The sequence below is a fragment of the Leiobunum rupestre genome, chromosome 8 (genome assembly GCF_980474605.1).
Source record: "Leiobunum rupestre chromosome 8, qqLeiRupe1.1.hap1, whole genome shotgun sequence".
Lineage (NCBI taxonomy): Eukaryota > Metazoa > Arthropoda > Arachnida > Opiliones > Sclerosomatidae > Leiobunum > Leiobunum rupestre.
The window spans coordinates 38,226,014-38,243,186 of record NC_143391.1 but is presented as its reverse complement, the minus strand read 5'-3'; the positions used below and the strand labels follow the sequence as shown (position 1 = coordinate 38,243,186).

The 17,173-nt window shown below is 36.9% G+C and overlaps 1 protein-coding gene across 2 annotated transcripts in view; it reads right to left on the bottom strand.

Annotated features, from left to right (window-relative positions):
• Nucleotides 1-17,173, bottom strand: part of LOC149933353 (suppressor of lurcher protein 1-like) — a 127,605-nt gene that overhangs the window by 6,811 nt on the left and 103,621 nt on the right. For both annotated transcript variants that reach the window (XM_090156299.1, XM_090156300.1), the window contains 10 exons: nucleotides 15,521-15,729; nucleotides 15,064-15,271; nucleotides 14,445-14,653; nucleotides 13,784-13,825; nucleotides 12,069-12,252; nucleotides 10,911-11,104; nucleotides 8,485-8,704; nucleotides 6,772-6,989; nucleotides 5,875-6,042; nucleotides 5,118-5,247 (listed from right to left, as the gene is read on the bottom strand). In XM_090156299.1, the coding sequence (XP_090012425.1) occupies nucleotides 5,118-5,247; nucleotides 5,875-6,042; nucleotides 6,772-6,989; nucleotides 8,485-8,704; nucleotides 10,911-11,104; nucleotides 12,069-12,252; nucleotides 13,784-13,825; nucleotides 14,445-14,653; nucleotides 15,064-15,271; nucleotides 15,521-15,729 (1,782 nt within the window). The remainder of the gene's footprint in view (nucleotides 1-5,117; nucleotides 5,248-5,874; nucleotides 6,043-6,771; nucleotides 6,990-8,484; nucleotides 8,705-10,910; nucleotides 11,105-12,068; nucleotides 12,253-13,783; nucleotides 13,826-14,444; nucleotides 14,654-15,063; nucleotides 15,272-15,520; nucleotides 15,730-17,173) is intronic.

Below are 17,173 nucleotides of genomic sequence, written 5' to 3'. Positions count from 1 at the left end.
GCAAAGAACCGTAGAATTGAGAGTAAGTTGTATTCACTGTATTGCCCCCATCTAATAGATGCCCCAATTGGTATTAATTTTCTTTTGCTTTTTTTTACCCCTTTTATTGATATAAGTGTATTTTTGCTGTGAAGAGAAAATAAAGAGATTTTGGTTTAGATAATTGTTTTCGTCTGATATCCGAACCTTCCTCTTCCACTTTCCCTTTATGTAATTGACACTTCTGGAGTTCCTCGGTCCCAAGACATAAAATTACGTCATTCATGTTAAATCAATATTTTAATATATATAAAAAAGCAATGACTCTCCAAGAGGTCATAACTGCATGCAAATCTTCTGAACAATCGAGAGCACACCCTAACGCCATGAGCGTAAATTAGCCTTTTCAGTTTACATAGAGCCACGTAGTTAATGAAGCTACCTCGAAAGCGCTAGACCGTGGGAATAGTAGACCGAAATTTCAAGACGGTGGGAGCCGTAGGCCAAATTTTCAACGGAATTCAAATACGCCTACATCAAACGACCAATTTCAATTTTGTGGTCGTAATCACGAATTTGGTCGAAATATCTGTCCGGCCAGGAATCCATAACGCTACTGGGAATTAATAACGGCTTCGATTCCCCGCCGTTGTGGCGGAACATAGTAGGCGGAGCTTATAAGCCTTTGTTGGTCACTGAATTTGACGTCATTTAAGGCGGTATAAGCGTTTTAGCCCCTCCCACAATGTTCCGCCACAAAATACCACAGGGGATATGGGGAGATACTCATTCCAAGTAGCGTTATAGATTCCTGGTCCGGCTTATAGACTAACGTGTACATTATGTGGATTTATGAATAACTGGGCCAGTCAATGTCAAACCTGTACGCCGAATTAATGAGCTGAAAGATCAAAACACAAACGAGGAAACCGATTCCGATGTATAAGCAGTTTCATATATTGACGCTCTACATTTAGATGATATGGTAAGCGGTGTGGAAGCTGAATGGTACCAAGATGTTTTTCTAAATGGAAATAAAGTAAACGTGAAAGTTGATACTGGAGCTCAAATCAATGTTTTACCTTATACCGAATTACGAAAATGGCCTATACAACCACTGCTGAGCAAAACAAACCAACAAGTATTGACATACAAGCCAAGGCATTGCGCTAACGATAACTGGTTCTTGCGTAATAGAAGCTCTAGTACCTCTAGTACCTAATTCTAAAGCACCACTGATTAATCTGAAATTCTTGATAACTTCCTTGAACTCCGTTCCTATCTTGGAGCTCTAAGCTAGTTTAAGTCTGAACCTGATCTTAAGAATCAAATATCCCAAGCTTCAAGACAAAACTGATTCTAATATTATGCCAGTCTCTAAAGTATTAGAAGCAAAGCTACATTCTCACGACTCACCGGAATCTATCGTTCAAGAATTTCAAGACGTTTTTACGGGACTAGGCAGACTCAATCGTGTTATGAAAATAGATCTGAAAGATGACGCTGTATCTCACGAATCCACACCTCGAGAAATTCCATTTGCTTAACACGATGTAGTAAGGGCCGAACTTCAAAGCATGGTAAAAACGGCAAATCGCTAAGGTGGATAAACCTACCGTGGGTCAGTTAGATTACTTGAGTTGAAAAACGAACTAAACCACTTGACAGTGACACTACTCGCAAGAATAAAGTACCTGCTTTTCGAATATGTCTCGATCCACGACCTCAAAATGAAGCCATTAAACCACCGCACTATCCAATAACAAGTCCGGATAAACTAATCCCTAAACTTCAAGGATGCACGTTTTTGATACTAAAAACAGGTTCTGTCAACTACCTCTCGCATAAGAATCGTCGTACCTAACAACATTCGCTACACCATAGGGACGTTATCGATTTCTCGTCTTATCCTTTGGTTTAAACTGCACACCCGAAGAATTCCAACGGGCTATGAATGAAATGTTTGACAATAAACCTACAGTAACTCCTTACTATGATGATGATTACGCTTAAGGATTCATAGATCTGACTGAACACGGTGCACAACTACGACGAGTATTCACAATTGGTCAATGAGATAATCTAAAGCTCAACGCGGACAAGCTTCAAATTGCTAAACCCTCTAAAGAAGGCATAACTCCAGACCATTATAAAGTGCAAGCTATTTTAGAATACCCGCAACCTAAAAGCTCAGAAGACCCTATTCTAGTTGATTTTATCTATTACACTTAAAGAATGGATGGCCTTCTATTAAATCCAAAACTAAATTATTTACACGTCAATACTGGCAAAGAGAACAACGATTGGTCGTACCCGAGAAAGCTAGATCAGATATTCTTGCGAAACTTCACGTGGCACATAAGAGTGATTGTGGCAACGAAAGCAAACGCGTGAATATCTCTACTGGCCAAACATGAGTAACGACTGTAACGACCTTTTATGGCGTTCTTTATAATTTAGTGTAAATAAAAATCAAACCGTAAATATAAGCCTATGTAGAGAGAAACGGAAGAAGGAAGGCAATTCTCATCTGGTAACCGCGAGCGATACAACACTCGGAACGGTGCCTGAGCTCGAAACTGAGATATACCCGTAAGGGCTAAACTAATATGTTTCTCCGCAAGTGTTTAAAACAAAGTGACTACGTCTAATGTGTAAGGTGTGTCTTCGCGAAAAGAAGCGCCACGACAAAGGTTCCCGACGCCCGAGACTGCCTCACTAGTCTCCTGGTGGAATCGACTCCCTACGATGACCGTCGGTGTAAATCAAACTGTGGACTCGTTCCAAAAAGGCTACTCGCCGATAAGTATTAAACTTTCATTAATGCGGTAACCCGTGATTGTACCGCGCACTAAAGGCTAGACCTCAAAGATGTTATAAAACCAGTAAGGAGGTTACGTAACGAGATCTGTTCGTCATTTCTCAAGTTAGTACTTGTATAACGTAAAATTACATAAGGAATACCTAAACGTAAAAATCTAGTTAAATTAGTGTAGCGAACAAAAAGGGTTAACCCGTCCATTTTTCGTATTAATAATAATTGGCCAATTTTAACTGTAACCTTAATTGTATTTGGAATATTCCATCGCGTTCTTTATTTTGTTTTGATTTAAGTTAGTTAGTTTAAAGTCAGAAATTTGTAGGGAATTAGGAGTGAATTTGTAGTACTTAAGTATCTTAGGTAAATTCTGTTTAATTATCAGTTAATAATAAATTGAGTGTGTTGATTTGTAATAGAACTCCTCTGCTTACTAATTGTAAAATGCTACTATTATAGACTAAGTTGGTCGCTCGAGGATAGTTATAACTAAGGCAACCAAAAGATAGTGGCACGACATAGAAGCCTACATCACTAGAAGTTGTCAACTGTGTCAAGGATATCAGAGAGAAAATCAATACGAACCTCACCTCGATCGCCAATTACATTCTCGACCGTTTGAAAAAGTCACCTGCGATTTCATTGAACTTAATGCTAATCATCGATTATTTCTCGAAATTCGTTATGCATCGAACAAAAGCTCCTGCCATTTTAAATGCTACGAAGAAGATTGTGGCACGATACGGCATTCCCGACGAATTGGTTTCGGACCGAGGACCTCCTTTCACTTCTGACCAAATGAAGATTTTTGTTAAAGACTGGAATATTTATCAAAACGCCACTTCTCCTTACTACCGTCGCTCAAATGGTCAGGTCGAGCGAACTATACAAACTAATTCTGGAAGCATTCGAAGATTTAAAAGGCATTCACTTCAAGCTATTAGACTACAGAATAATTAAAATCGTCCATAGTTTCCAGCCGAACTCCTTATGGGTCGCCGAATACGATCGCTTTTAGCAACTCATCCTAAAAACTTACAACCCAACTTCGACACGACTTCAGTAAAACAAATCCTTGAAAAGAGACAACAACGTCAAATGAAATATGCAAACGTGGGAGCGAAACCAATTATTCCCTTGAAAGAAAACGCCCGCGTTTGGTTTCGCCAAAAACCAGAACGAAAATGGAAAAGAGGAACAACTGTAACCATTGGTCCTGGACCAAGATCTTACGCTAATAAATCCTAAGATCGTCTCGTATATACGAGAAACCATTTCCATATTCGACTTGATATAACTGAAAAAACTCGACACGTTCACTGACTACATTTGAAGAAAAAAATAACTTGTCTGTCTCCTTACGAAATATATAGCCAACGAAATCACTTCAAAATAAAAGAGAAAGAAATGTTGAAGATATTTACCCAATAAATAATCTAACGCAACCTTTAGCTCCTCAAAACCTGATTAATAATGTTTTACCACAACCAGTCGCAACACCCTCGAGATCAAAATCAGCTGACTCGAAATCGAGCAAAAGAACCTCTAAGTCCTCAACTATCAATACCTCAGTTCCCAAAAATATCAACCCAGAATCTTATGACATCGATCCCAATCCTGAGAACCAAGACAACTTTATGAAAACTCGCCTTGGAAGAACTGTTAAGAAACCTCAACGATACGCTAATTTAAATATAATTGTTAAGTGTATTATTATAAAGTTCAATAATTTTTATTATAAAAAGGGCATGTGATATATTGTAAAATCATATTGTATATATTTCATAAATGGCACCACTCTCCGGGTAATAATTAATCCCCTTACCGCTAGAGAGCGCTCACCTATAAATAAAGTTAGTAGTTCAACTCTCGTACTCAATTCTTGTAGCTCATTCAATTCGCCTAATCATATTTAAGTTATAGTCTGTCTTGAAGTTCAAACTAAAAGAATATAACATATATATATGGCGGATCGTGTATCAATAAATCTTAGTGAACTTACACTAGACGCCTGTGAGATCAGCAAACCAGATTCCTCAATTTGTATTCTAAGAACGTTGTAAAATCATAAAACTGCGTGGTTTATGTAAAAAACATGATTTATATAAAACTAGCTGATGCTGACTGCATTAAAAGATTTTGCTGGCTCATTGACACTTCTATCTTTCAGCACAAAAATTATGTAAATTTAGCGGATTGTTAACGTTGCGATTACGCTGTAGAATTGAAAATGAAGTAACCCAGGTTAGATTTACGAAGGCTTCCTGTAAATTCTTAAATTCAACCCTGAAAATTCTTAAGCAAAAATAATATATCTTACGAAAGCTTGAGCACATTGGAAGCAGATATTATCATTCTTGAATCGTTGTTTAAAGTTTCGCCACACAGCTCCATTGGCGGTTGAACGAGATCTCTCCAAATACGGACAACAGCTCCTGGACAACCACGGGCTACAAACAACAAGATAATTATATTAAATTTTGAGGAACAATTTATTTATTATCAGTATATTACATATTTCTTAGAGATAAGTAGTTGTATTTCAGTATTATAGTTTCTTTTGTTTATTAAGAAAAAAAAGATATTTACAAGCAAATATTTTTTTAAACAAGGAAAATAAACATTCCTCTACTGAAAACGTTATTTGCTTGAAATATGTACATCATCATAGACAACCATTGATTTTTAAAATTTCGTTTTGGAAAAAATAATATACCGCGTATATTGATTTTTGAAGACTAATATATAGAAACTAGAATTGATAAATAAGTAAAATCCTTAGGCAGGGAATTTTTAAATTTTTCTTTGCAAGACGAAGTAATTCAAAAATTTTAGTCGATATTCAGTACTGTAAGCGCATCAGCGGCTGGGAGATAAATTCGCTCCCATTGATAGACTTTGAAGATACATGTTTCTGCATGTTACAGAGACGGATACTTTTCTGGTAAGAAATATGTATTTATATTTTTCTAGCCATTCCATTATCAAAATTTCGTGCAAAAGATTTTCGTTGTTTAATTTTTTTTAAATATATCTCTGATTTTAGAGTTTCAAAAGTAAATAAAAAGGTTTTATACCAGTAGGATCGCCTTCGATAAGGAAGTATTCGAAATTAAGAACGACCTTGTGGTTCGGCCGAACTGTTATGTACCAGTTGCAGATCTGTCGATGGTTTTCGTATTTTGCAGGAAAACCAGGAGACGTCACCATTCCGTTTTGTACGCCACTAATATTCTGACCGCAATCTAGAAATTAAAATAAATATTAGATTTCCAACAGAGAATGCTCATTTAATTGGTTGCACACTCGATTAGCCGCGTATATCTGGGCATCAGCGATTAATCGAATTGGAAACCCTTTTTTCTAGGCATTATTTTTCCCTATTTACGATTGAGTGTAAAACCGGCCTCCCATGAATTTAAACATTGACGTGTTACTGAACGTAGCAACGATTAGCAATTTTCTTTATAATAGTGAAAAATCATCATTTAAAGCCCAAGACAAACGGCATGGCCTTAGTATTGATATCGTAGGTTAACATAAGCTAACCTAATGTTACCTTAACCTAACGTAAACTTGCCTTAACCCTGCCTTAACTTTAACCTAAACCCGTCCAACCATAACCTAATCTAAATCTAACCTAATCCTGAACTTACCTTAATCTAACTTAAATCTAACTTAGGCCTGACGTAGCCTTAACCTTACATAAGTTTAACTTAAGCCTGACATACACTTAACTTTACCTATATTAAACAAAGCACTGGAACAAATTAGGCCTAATTATAGTTTCGTGAGTGTCATAAACCACGGATAAGAACAAGATGACGTAATCCGTGGCCAATGAAGTTGGGGATCCCTGCGCTTATAAACATTGCAGTTAAAATTATATCGGAAGTTAATTTTTTTAGCTCTTACAATTTATAATTAAAAGTTGAATGGCTTCTTCGTAAAAGTAAAGTAATATGATTTCCTACCCCCAAATTTGCTCATTGTGGGCAGAAAGTTGTACGTGGCGCTGAAACCGCTGGCGACTCCCTCATCGTTGGTGAACAAGATGACTTTCATGGCGTTGACGCCTTGATCAGAAACGATGGGGCCCGGGGCTGTTTTCGCGCAGTATCTTCCCATTTTGTGTTCTCTTCCGCTCGGAAATAGCTCGTAGATTTCGAGCCAGTCTTCGGTACACTGTTCGCTTCATTAGAAAACCAAGTTAATTGACAAATTCAATTACGCAAATACTCGAAGCACTGTTTTTTTGGACTATTTTTGTCTAAAACTATCCAAAATGTCAACCGAAAGTATCTCGAGGTTTCTGCATGAATGAAATGTGAGAAACACGAAAAAAAGGTTACCTAAGTACCTCTATCGGCTTAGAAGGAAAAGCCAATTTAAGGTGTAGAATAGCCATTTTTAAGATATTTTTCCTTAACATAACGAAATTACGACAACGGTTTCTAGGTGAAAAAGTTTGAAAAATACGTGTGGCAATCAAGAAGTGCATGGGGTCTCGGAGTGGTTAGCAGTGGGTGAAAACTCGTAACAACTCGTTTCGCGTTGAGTTTGCAAGAAATCTCCCCAACTAGTTAAAAGGGTTTTCTACCGAGTTCTTCGGTTGTAGGGCTTTCCACCACCTTGCTACGCATTGTCACCGGTCACCTAGAATAAAGACAATACACGTGGCTTGTTGGCACTTTGGGAATTAGCCTAGCTGATTGTTAATAAAATATGGCTGTTTTGAATATTAGTGTAGATTTTCAGGCAGAACAGACAGCGGTATCGAAGTAAACATTTTTTTTTGTGTTTTCCGTAAGTTTTTCACCTAAAATCCGTTAAGATATCTGTTGTAGTAATTTCGATTATGTTAAGCGTCAATGATTTAAAAATGTCGATTCTGCCCCTTGAAATGGCTTCTTCCCAATCCGAGTTGTAAACTAGAAAATAGCACTTTTTATCGGCTAGAAACCATTGAGGAAGATATTATTGCAATTTTGTTTATTCTAATGAATAAATGTGATACAAATGCTGGTCCTACTCCTTAAAGTGGCTTTTCCACTAAATTACTGTTTTCGTGTTTTTCGCATTACTATCATCCAGAGACCGATCAGATAATCTCTGTTGAAATATTGCTTAGGTTTCAAATATAGTTTGACAGTACTAACAATAATCTAATTTTTAAAATAATAGCTTCTATAGAAGGAATACCTGTAATAAATATTTGTCTCCCATTAAACATGAATTGTTATCTTTTCATTAAAAGCACACATTGCTAAGCTTTGCGTAGTAAGATCGCCTAGGGCGAGTAGGTTTAAAAGTTAAATTGACTAAGAGCCACGATCTTTCGGTATTTTTAAAATAAGTCCTTCGTTGACCTTCTTTCGTTTAAGAAGGGGAGGTTAGTAAATTTCATGTAAATAATTAATTAACGTGAGTGATATTTTGAGCCCGTTGGAATCACCTACCCTTAGAATGGAAGTAAATTCAAATAGGTAAGCCATGGATAAGTCATTCCGCCGCTTTTCTATTATTACACGGGGATGGTAAATAAAGATAACCACAAAAAGGGATAACTTAACAACTTGAGATTATATTAAAAAACATTAAGACGTGAGATAATATAGAACACGATAATTCAGGACCACTTGCATTAGCCCGTGTTAATACCGCTAAAGCTATCAAGAGTTCCTTACTTATATCCAATGATATCTTCGGCAGTTTTAGTTCGAAAGTAATTAAATACGAATTTGATTTGTTCGCCGGGTAGTCCGGTGAAGTAATACTCGCAGTGCGTATTGCAGGGATAGTTGGCCGGGTAGCGCGGAGAATTGAAGTCCCCCGTCTTGCTGCTCTCGCTCATGTACGTAAAGTGACAAGTTCCGTCCGGTGATGCTGTGCCCGGAACCTTGTAGTCTGCCGAATACAAATGAAAAATGTATTTAATACATTGGGACTTTCATGGAACACTTCACCTTTCTATTAAAATATGTACCAAGTAAATGGGAGCGTTGGCGAGTCCCAACCTATCATGGAGACCAGCACGTGAAAGTCTAAAAACGTGGCGCTATTAAGTTGGGGCGCCAAGAGTAAGCTATGCGGGCTACTTTTTAGTTTACTTCCACGAGTGACTAATGACGGAAGCTTGACCTGCTAGGGTTATACTCCCTTTAAGTTATTCAAACCACATTTCTACATCTTTATGTTTATATTATAATATGGAAAAAGCTATTTAAACCGCAATGTGAAATATCAAACACGCTTGACGCTAGAAAAAGAACAATATATCAGATCACTCGATTTAAAACTAACTAAACTAACTAAATCAGCTAGGTTAATACCCATGGCACCACCTTAGGCCTAAGTTCCACTGGGAAATCGAGAGCAGGTCTCGCCGAGATTGGTGTGTTACACTGGTGATCGCGATCTAGAAGCGAACGCTAGAAGTTGATCTGAAACTTTTGGTAAATCAAAAAATTGCGAGCATTTTTTATGTGCGAAATTGTCGGCTGCTAGAGACTGAAATTCTCGGTTTTGGCTAGCTTAAATGCTAATGGAGTCATCTTCTGACAACTCTGATAAAGAATTGGAAGCTATAGCATTAGAATATTATGCACCGAACATAACTAGACCCAAAATTATTAATTATGTAAATGATGTGGTTATGAATTATGATGATAACGCGGTAAGTAGTCAAGGGTCGTCTTTGTACTACCGCCATTTTAACTTCACAGTAAGGCTTAAAATTTCCACGCGTGTTCCACTTGAAAATATATCAGTGGCGCTCCAACAACATCGGAGTCAGATCTATGACGTAAGATACCAATTTTAGAGCGCTGTGAGGTCATACCAGTGGAACGGCTATATCATTAAATTTCATAAGCTGGAAGATTCTACCACCTAAAGTTATGAAGCGTGAGGCAAGCTTAACATAAATGTTTTTGCCTTCAAAGTTTTATAACGTTTCAGTTCAAAATATAAACGCGAAAAGAAAATCGTGAAAAATGATTGGCGTTGTCGTTCAACCTTCTAGAATGATATTATTACTTGAACTCTTTGTTTTAAAATTGAACATTTTAGTTCATTTAATTATTAGCGAGGCGCGCTCCGCTCACATTTGCGTCAGAAATGTTCGTTTGACCATTTTTGAAGCCCTAGTTTCTCCTCGCATAGTTAAATCCGAGGACAACCATCTTTCGCAAATATACGTCTCCTCAACGTAGCGCTTGATAGCATTTTGATTACAAACCACAAGCTCAATCCGAAGATAGCACTAGCTACAGGAAACTATAGAGGTATACACTTGGAATGTCTAAGGTTCCATATGGACGGTGATACGAAAGCGCGTCGAGAAAAAGGCGTGGCTTAACTACGTCAAGTGTAAGACGTAACACGACTTTTCAAATTCATTGGCTTGAGGTTTGACGCGAAAAGAATGCGTCGTCATGGTAACAAATAGGCGATCTTCCCGCGCAAAAAAAGCCTGATAAAACAATGGATTTAAATAACTCAATTTGTTATCGTACTTAATATTTTGAAGTAATTATAATGTTCTTCGCGAAAGAAGTGTAGTGATACCCAATTTCAGGTATTTTTATGGTTATAAAAGATATAATCAGGTAAACTAATAATATGATAAGTATGACTAGGCTTAATGAGGAGTTTTCGTCTAATTAGGGTAGCGAGGCTCGAGAGTTTTCTCGTGAGTTTTCCCGCTTTAAGTCACGCCCGTTTCTACGAGCTTCATCACGGCCGTAAAAATCTTCCTTAAACATTCCAAGTGTATACCTATATAGTTTCCTGGTATCTATTATTTGTCCATGCTTAAAGGAAATCTGAATTGATGGAAGGGGCAACGGTTATTGATAACCTCACCGCAGTTTTATTGAGAAGAAAATTTTTGGCGCTATGGATTTGGCGGATTTAGGGCTTCGATGAAGGTTCAGCCAATTTCCGCGCGTCTAAGGCGCTGATAAGACCGTAATATTACCGAAACACATTGACGTCAATCATCTCAAACTTTCCTCGATGTTCAGCTTGTACGTAAACGAAGCTTTACTTTTAGCTCTTCTCGTAGAGTTAAAAGGGAATACTCGCAATTTTGTTCTTCTAAAAAAATTACCGGTTTCAAATGTGTAGTGAGCTTTGAATCCTTGTCCTTGTGAAGAGCCACTACTGAAAACCATCATGAGCCTGGGTCCTTCCGATTCGACGGAAGACGGCAGCTGTTGTCCGCAGAAGACGTGATCGAATTCGTCCACCGCGCTTCTCTCCTCTTGCCCCTGCAGGTATATTTTGAGGTAGCCCTCTGAGCATCTGAAGGTGGATGAAGAAAGTACGCTTAAAAAATCATTGCCAAAAAATATATCATTTAAGTAAGAACAATATAACACGTTTTATCTCTTCCTACTAAATGGATTCGAGCATTTTGCTACAAGTACACGTTAGATGGACTTAAGGAATTCTAGGGTATTTATTTATCTTTTGAAATTGGGTGTAACTACTAGCAGGTACTATAAATCTAAGCATATCTGACAATATGTAGAATTTATTGAAAAACCCTAAACATTCTTATTATAATTTATACTTTGTTAATGGTACCATTATTCCATAACTGGTGCTAATCAAAGAAAATTAGCAATTGAAAAGATCTGGACTAAATCCTCTTTTTTTATAAAATAAGTCGAGCACGACAAAAAAATTCGAATTTACTGTCGTCCTCGATTTAAATTTGGGTAATGTTTCTAATTACGGCCACCTGATCAGATACATGTATCTGAAACCAAGCAATCCGATCTCAAACAGAACCTGATTCATTATCCCAAGTAAACTGTCTGATCTGATTTGCTATAATTCTAATGACCAGATTCAGCTATCTGAATTGTTATCTGACTTATATGTTTATTATTTATAAAATCTTGTACAAAAACCAAAATAGACTGTAAATTTCGAAAGAAAAAATAGGGGGAAATATGTAAAATAGATAACTGTGAGGCATCTGAAATCCTGTCATTTTCTGTCTGTCGGTTTACATGGAATTAATATTAATATCGGGCTAAACTATTTGGTTTGCATTTTGTACCGTATCAACTTATCTGATAGTATCAGAACTTAAATACAGATAATCTGATATCGTATTTATCATAATTTGCGGAAGGTCAGATAACGCAACTGTTTTCGGTTGGAAGTACTAAATTTGAGTGCAATTACAATTTTCCAAAGGGGAATACGTTGGAAAAAATTAAAGTTTAATCGCAAATGTTGGTGTGCACGCACTTACTCGGCGTCATTGCTTTGAATTTCGAATTTTTCGAAGTCGATCCGAACTTTTTCCAGGTACTGTGCGTCTTGAAGACCGTATATATAATAGCGGCAGACAATATTGGGATGGTACAGGAAGGGATAATTGGGCGAATATACCGTCCCGTTGGATTCCTTGCGACTGAGAATTTTCTGATCACATTCTAAAAGGTTAAAAAAAAATTATATTATTTGGTGCATTTCCTAGATAGAAGTGGCGAAGGTAACCGACGGATTTAAACAATCCGGAATGAAATCTTTCATGGGGCAAAAAGCCATATACCATGGTTTCATTTTTTCCAATAAGACGACTTTCACACTAATTGTTTTCTCTATTATGTCGGGGCACCTTTTTCTACGTTTCAGTAAATCTTTGATTAACGTTAAGTACAATTCTTATGATATACAGGGTGTTACGGATAAGAGTACCGAAACTTTCTATATTCATTCTATGGGTCTCTATGGGTAAAAAATTTCTAATAAACATGGGTCCTAAAGTGCTTCGTTTCAGAGATATGGGCTCCCAAGAGACTACCCCAAAAAACCGAACACAGCCTTAAATCTGGCAAACAATATTCTTCCTTGAACCAAATTGTTTTCATTAAACTATCAATTGTTTTTATCCATGAGGCGAGAATTTTTAATAACAAGTGGCAAAAGTGCATTAATGTCCTTTTAGAAGTAAAATAAGTTTGAAGACAAAGCCATTTTAATTTAGTGATACGATTTTAATTATTTAATTTAAAGATACAAATGTCATAAAAAATCTTAAGGAATGGTTTTAAAATTGTCTAATTCGTTTTGTAGCTAATATGGCACATTGGTCTAGGAACGCTTATTGCACGGACGGGCTCAAGAAAAATGGGTTAGAAGCTTAAAGATTCAACCAGCAGTAGATTCCTAAAAGACTGGTGTCAGATCGACACAAAGTTTAAACATTGTTTTTTTGTGATTGGCATGGTACCTGGAGAGAGGTACAAATAATATTTCGACTGGTTTTACCAAATAGACGAACGAGTGAATCTTTGAACTTCTAACCCAATAAGCGTTCTTGGACGTGCCATATTAACCACAGAAAGAATTAGACAAACTTAAAAGCATTCTTTTAGAAATCTTATGACATTTGTATCTTTAATTTTGATAATTAAAATCGTTCGTAACGGCAAAATGTTTTTATTTTATTTGGAACCGTGTCAATAAAATTAAAATGGCTTTGTCTTCAAACTCATTTTACTTCTAAAAGGACATTAATGAACTTCTGCCACTTGTTATTAAAGTTTCTCGCCTCACGAATAAAAAACAATTGATAGTTTAATGAAAACAATTTGGTTCAAGCATGAATATTGTTTGCCAGATTTAAGGCTGTGTCCGGTTTTTGGGGTAGTTTTTTGAGAGCTCATATCTCTGAAACGAAGCACTTAAGGACCCATGTTTATTAGTAATTTTTTACTCATAGAGACCCATAGAATGCACATAGAAAGTTTCGGTACTCTTATCCGTAACACCGTGTTCGAATAATTAGATAGAACTATTCTGTACAACGGAAAGGCGTTGTTTGTTCAAAAATAATTTTCAAGTTCATTATGTGGGACCCCCATAAATCGGGTGCCCAAGCCTTTCGCAGAAAAATATTGAGATCCGCTTATTATTTATTTATTTATTTTGAAATTATTTTAAATTATTGGTGTTACTTACCCGTTCCTCTTATATGTTCACCATCATTTTTACCAATGAACCCTAAATATAGAAACAAAAATTTAAAATTATAATATTCAAATATCAGTTTAAATCACTAAGACACCGTGGAATAACCTTAGGTTTAATCTAGCTTTTTACCAATACTCTAATTTAAAAATCTTGAATACCAAATTGATGTAACAATTCCGATCATACACGCTATTTCACCATATGGGGAATATATTTTTTACACAAAATCCATAGGGATTTGTGTATTAGTTTCACGTACTGTGTCTGCCGCCGCCGCCGGTGTTTGCACGATTTCTCGCGGTACGTTAGAGGTACAAAGACAAATGTTACATCAATCGATTGGAAATATCATGCCCTCTTCGCCTTTGTTAACATTTGTGAAAATTACACAATTTGAAAATATAGTTACTAGATCTTAACCTAAATTCAAAAAACAATAAAATTATGTAGTATATCAATCTGCCTAATTTTACAACTGATTATAGTACTTTATTTTTCAATTTACTATGTCTTAATTATTAAGTTATGACGTTGAATAGCCTGCGACACCGGTGGAACACCGAGAGCTACAGTTATAAATTCTACCTTATAAGTTATGATAGTGTTTAAAAAACTATATTTTGAAAGAATGTCAATAGGATAAACTTACCTAAATTAACAAATCTCTCACTAAATTCAAACTGACCCGAGAACCCCCGATTCTGTGAATCGGCTGTTCTCTGAAGTGTGTTGAAAAGAACTAAGAGATTTTCGGCTGAGGAGTAAACGACCAGGTTTCTCTGCTGCCCACAAAAAGTCCCTATCGGGGGCGCTTCCGTGGTGGCCCCATCGTATATCTTCACGACGTCAAAAGGACAACTGACAAGTGCAAATCATATCATTAACACAAACTCGGATAAAACCAAAGGAATCACAGTACTATTGCATAAACACTCGTGCTTGGACCATTCTATTGGTCAAAAGCATTTTGCATGACAATAAGAAGCACAAATGAAGGTGTATGTAGCGTCTTTTTAGTTCAGGGGTTCCAAACACCTTACCCACACAGGAGAGACCCGTATCCTTTATCCCATATAAAATCAATTGAGGTTATGAAATCGACTACGGGTACCCAGTTATGCATTGGGCAGAATTGTCGGTTGAGCCAGGTTCTTCGACCCTCCCGCGAGTAAAATATGTCGCAATTTCCAGTTCAATGTTGAAAACTGGCATTCATTTACTTCTTTCAATTATCGTAAAAGAGAAATGTTAGTAGCAAATGAGCTTACTGAGCGCCTCCGTAAAAAAGATCGAAGTCCATAAACTCGAGACGAACTCGCTGTCCTTTCCTGCCCAAAAACCTATATTGACACTGTAGATTTTTGGGGTACGTCCCAGGATATGTGGGTGCGAGAATATCACCTTCTCGCTTCCGGTCGCTGTAGATGGTGAAACTGCATACTGTGTTTGGTGTCGGAGTACCAACCACATATTGCGCTACAAAGAAATAAGAAAGAACACTATCAATCGCTCACGTTTCTGTACTAAAGTCAACTAAATATTAGATATTTATTTTTCTAATGATATCAAGGTTGACTTGGGTAAGGGGATAGTTCAGACGCCATAAATGACGACGTAATATAAGCTATGATTATAAAGTTGAACCCTCCTCTAAAATGTCCATTCTGCAGTTCCAAAATAGGCAAATAATCCGAAAAGAACGTGTGTCAGAGTTGGAAGACTTACATGCGTCGAGGAACTCGTAGGTACCTTGGAAGACATCTCCATCTACACTTATTTCGTCGGTATAGAAACCGATGACTAACGTCCGGTGCATTGAGATCCTCCGGCGAGGAACAATGCGTCCACAATAACGCCCTCCGAATGGAGACTTTATAAGCTCCGTGGTCGGCTCGGCCACTTCAGTATAAAGATCCAGGTACTCGTGATTGCATCTACAATTACATATTTCACTCATTTTAATTCAGAGACAGATTTAAATATATAATTTTACAGAAATTGTATAAAATTGTAATCGGAATCCTATAGAAAGGTTAGCAATATTTATAGAGCGCTATCGGCTATAGAAATCATTTCTATATAATTCTATAAGATGTTACAGATGTCTGTAAAATATTTTAGTTAGCGTGAATGGACATAGAAACTGATCGTATCAAAGTAATATTTTTTACAGACTCCAGTCTCATTATAACTAGCGTTAATAGAGGCTAGCATTATCCTACCCATTTTCAACGATTTAAGGCCGTTTTCATGAGAGGGAGGTTTCAAGAGAATATCGGAATCGAGTGCGATAAAAAACTAAAGCGATATTGCGGTCGATTTTTTAGCGATTGCGAAACGCTATCTGTAAGAAAATCGCGTCAGTGTGCCGTTTTCAGTAGAGCGTTATTTTGTTGCTTCAAAGTAAGGAAGGCGTTTTTATTTAAAATGGCGGTCTTCAACCGCATGAGATGTTTGCAGAAATTGCTCTAGAGAAAAAACAATTATTCCTTCAAATTATTTATCATCTTACTTCGAAAAAGAAAAGAAAATATACACCTAAACGCTGGTGGAAGAACCGTATTTGGACAAATAGGGCTACCGAAGGCGATTATCAGTGGCGTAGCTGAGAACTCAGAGGCCCCCCCGCAAAAACCTATATGGGGCCCCCTTTTCAATTTTTTTATGCTGAGCGCCCCCCCCCCCCCCCTGCGCCGCGGGCCCTGCGGACCATCAGCTACGTCACTGGTGATTATGAAAGTCTGGTAAAATGTAATTTACATCAAACTGCAGAATATGAGACAACACGATCCTTCAATGTTCAAAACGTACACTAGAATGCCGCCAAAACAATTTGATCCTTTTTTATCAATTGTTAGTCCAAAATCCTATTACACCTGGCTAAAGGTTGACTCTCACATTAAGTTAAATATTAAGTTCCAAAATAAGCGGAAACAATTTAAATTCAGAACTAAAAATTAATCTGCCCAGATATCTTTCAATTGGGAATTGTTTGTGGACGTTAGCTTTTTCATTCAGGGTGGGGAAAATTACCGCTCATAACATTATAAAGGAAACTACTAATGCATACCAGTAATATTCAATTACGTTTAAAATTAATATGAAAAGTGACGTTAAAGTTTTACATGCCAAATGAAAGTACTTGGAAGACTGTTGCCACAGAATACGAGACATTGTGGAATTTTCCATTATGCTGAGGTGCAGTCGAAGCAAAACATATGTCATGATACAGCAGCCAGCTAAAAGTGGTTCACAGTACCACAATTACAAGGTACTTTTTAGATTCATTGAGCTAAGCACAATTTTAAATTAAATCTTTAGCACATATATTTCTATATTATTTAAGGGATTTAATATACATTAGTCTGGTTCTCAGCT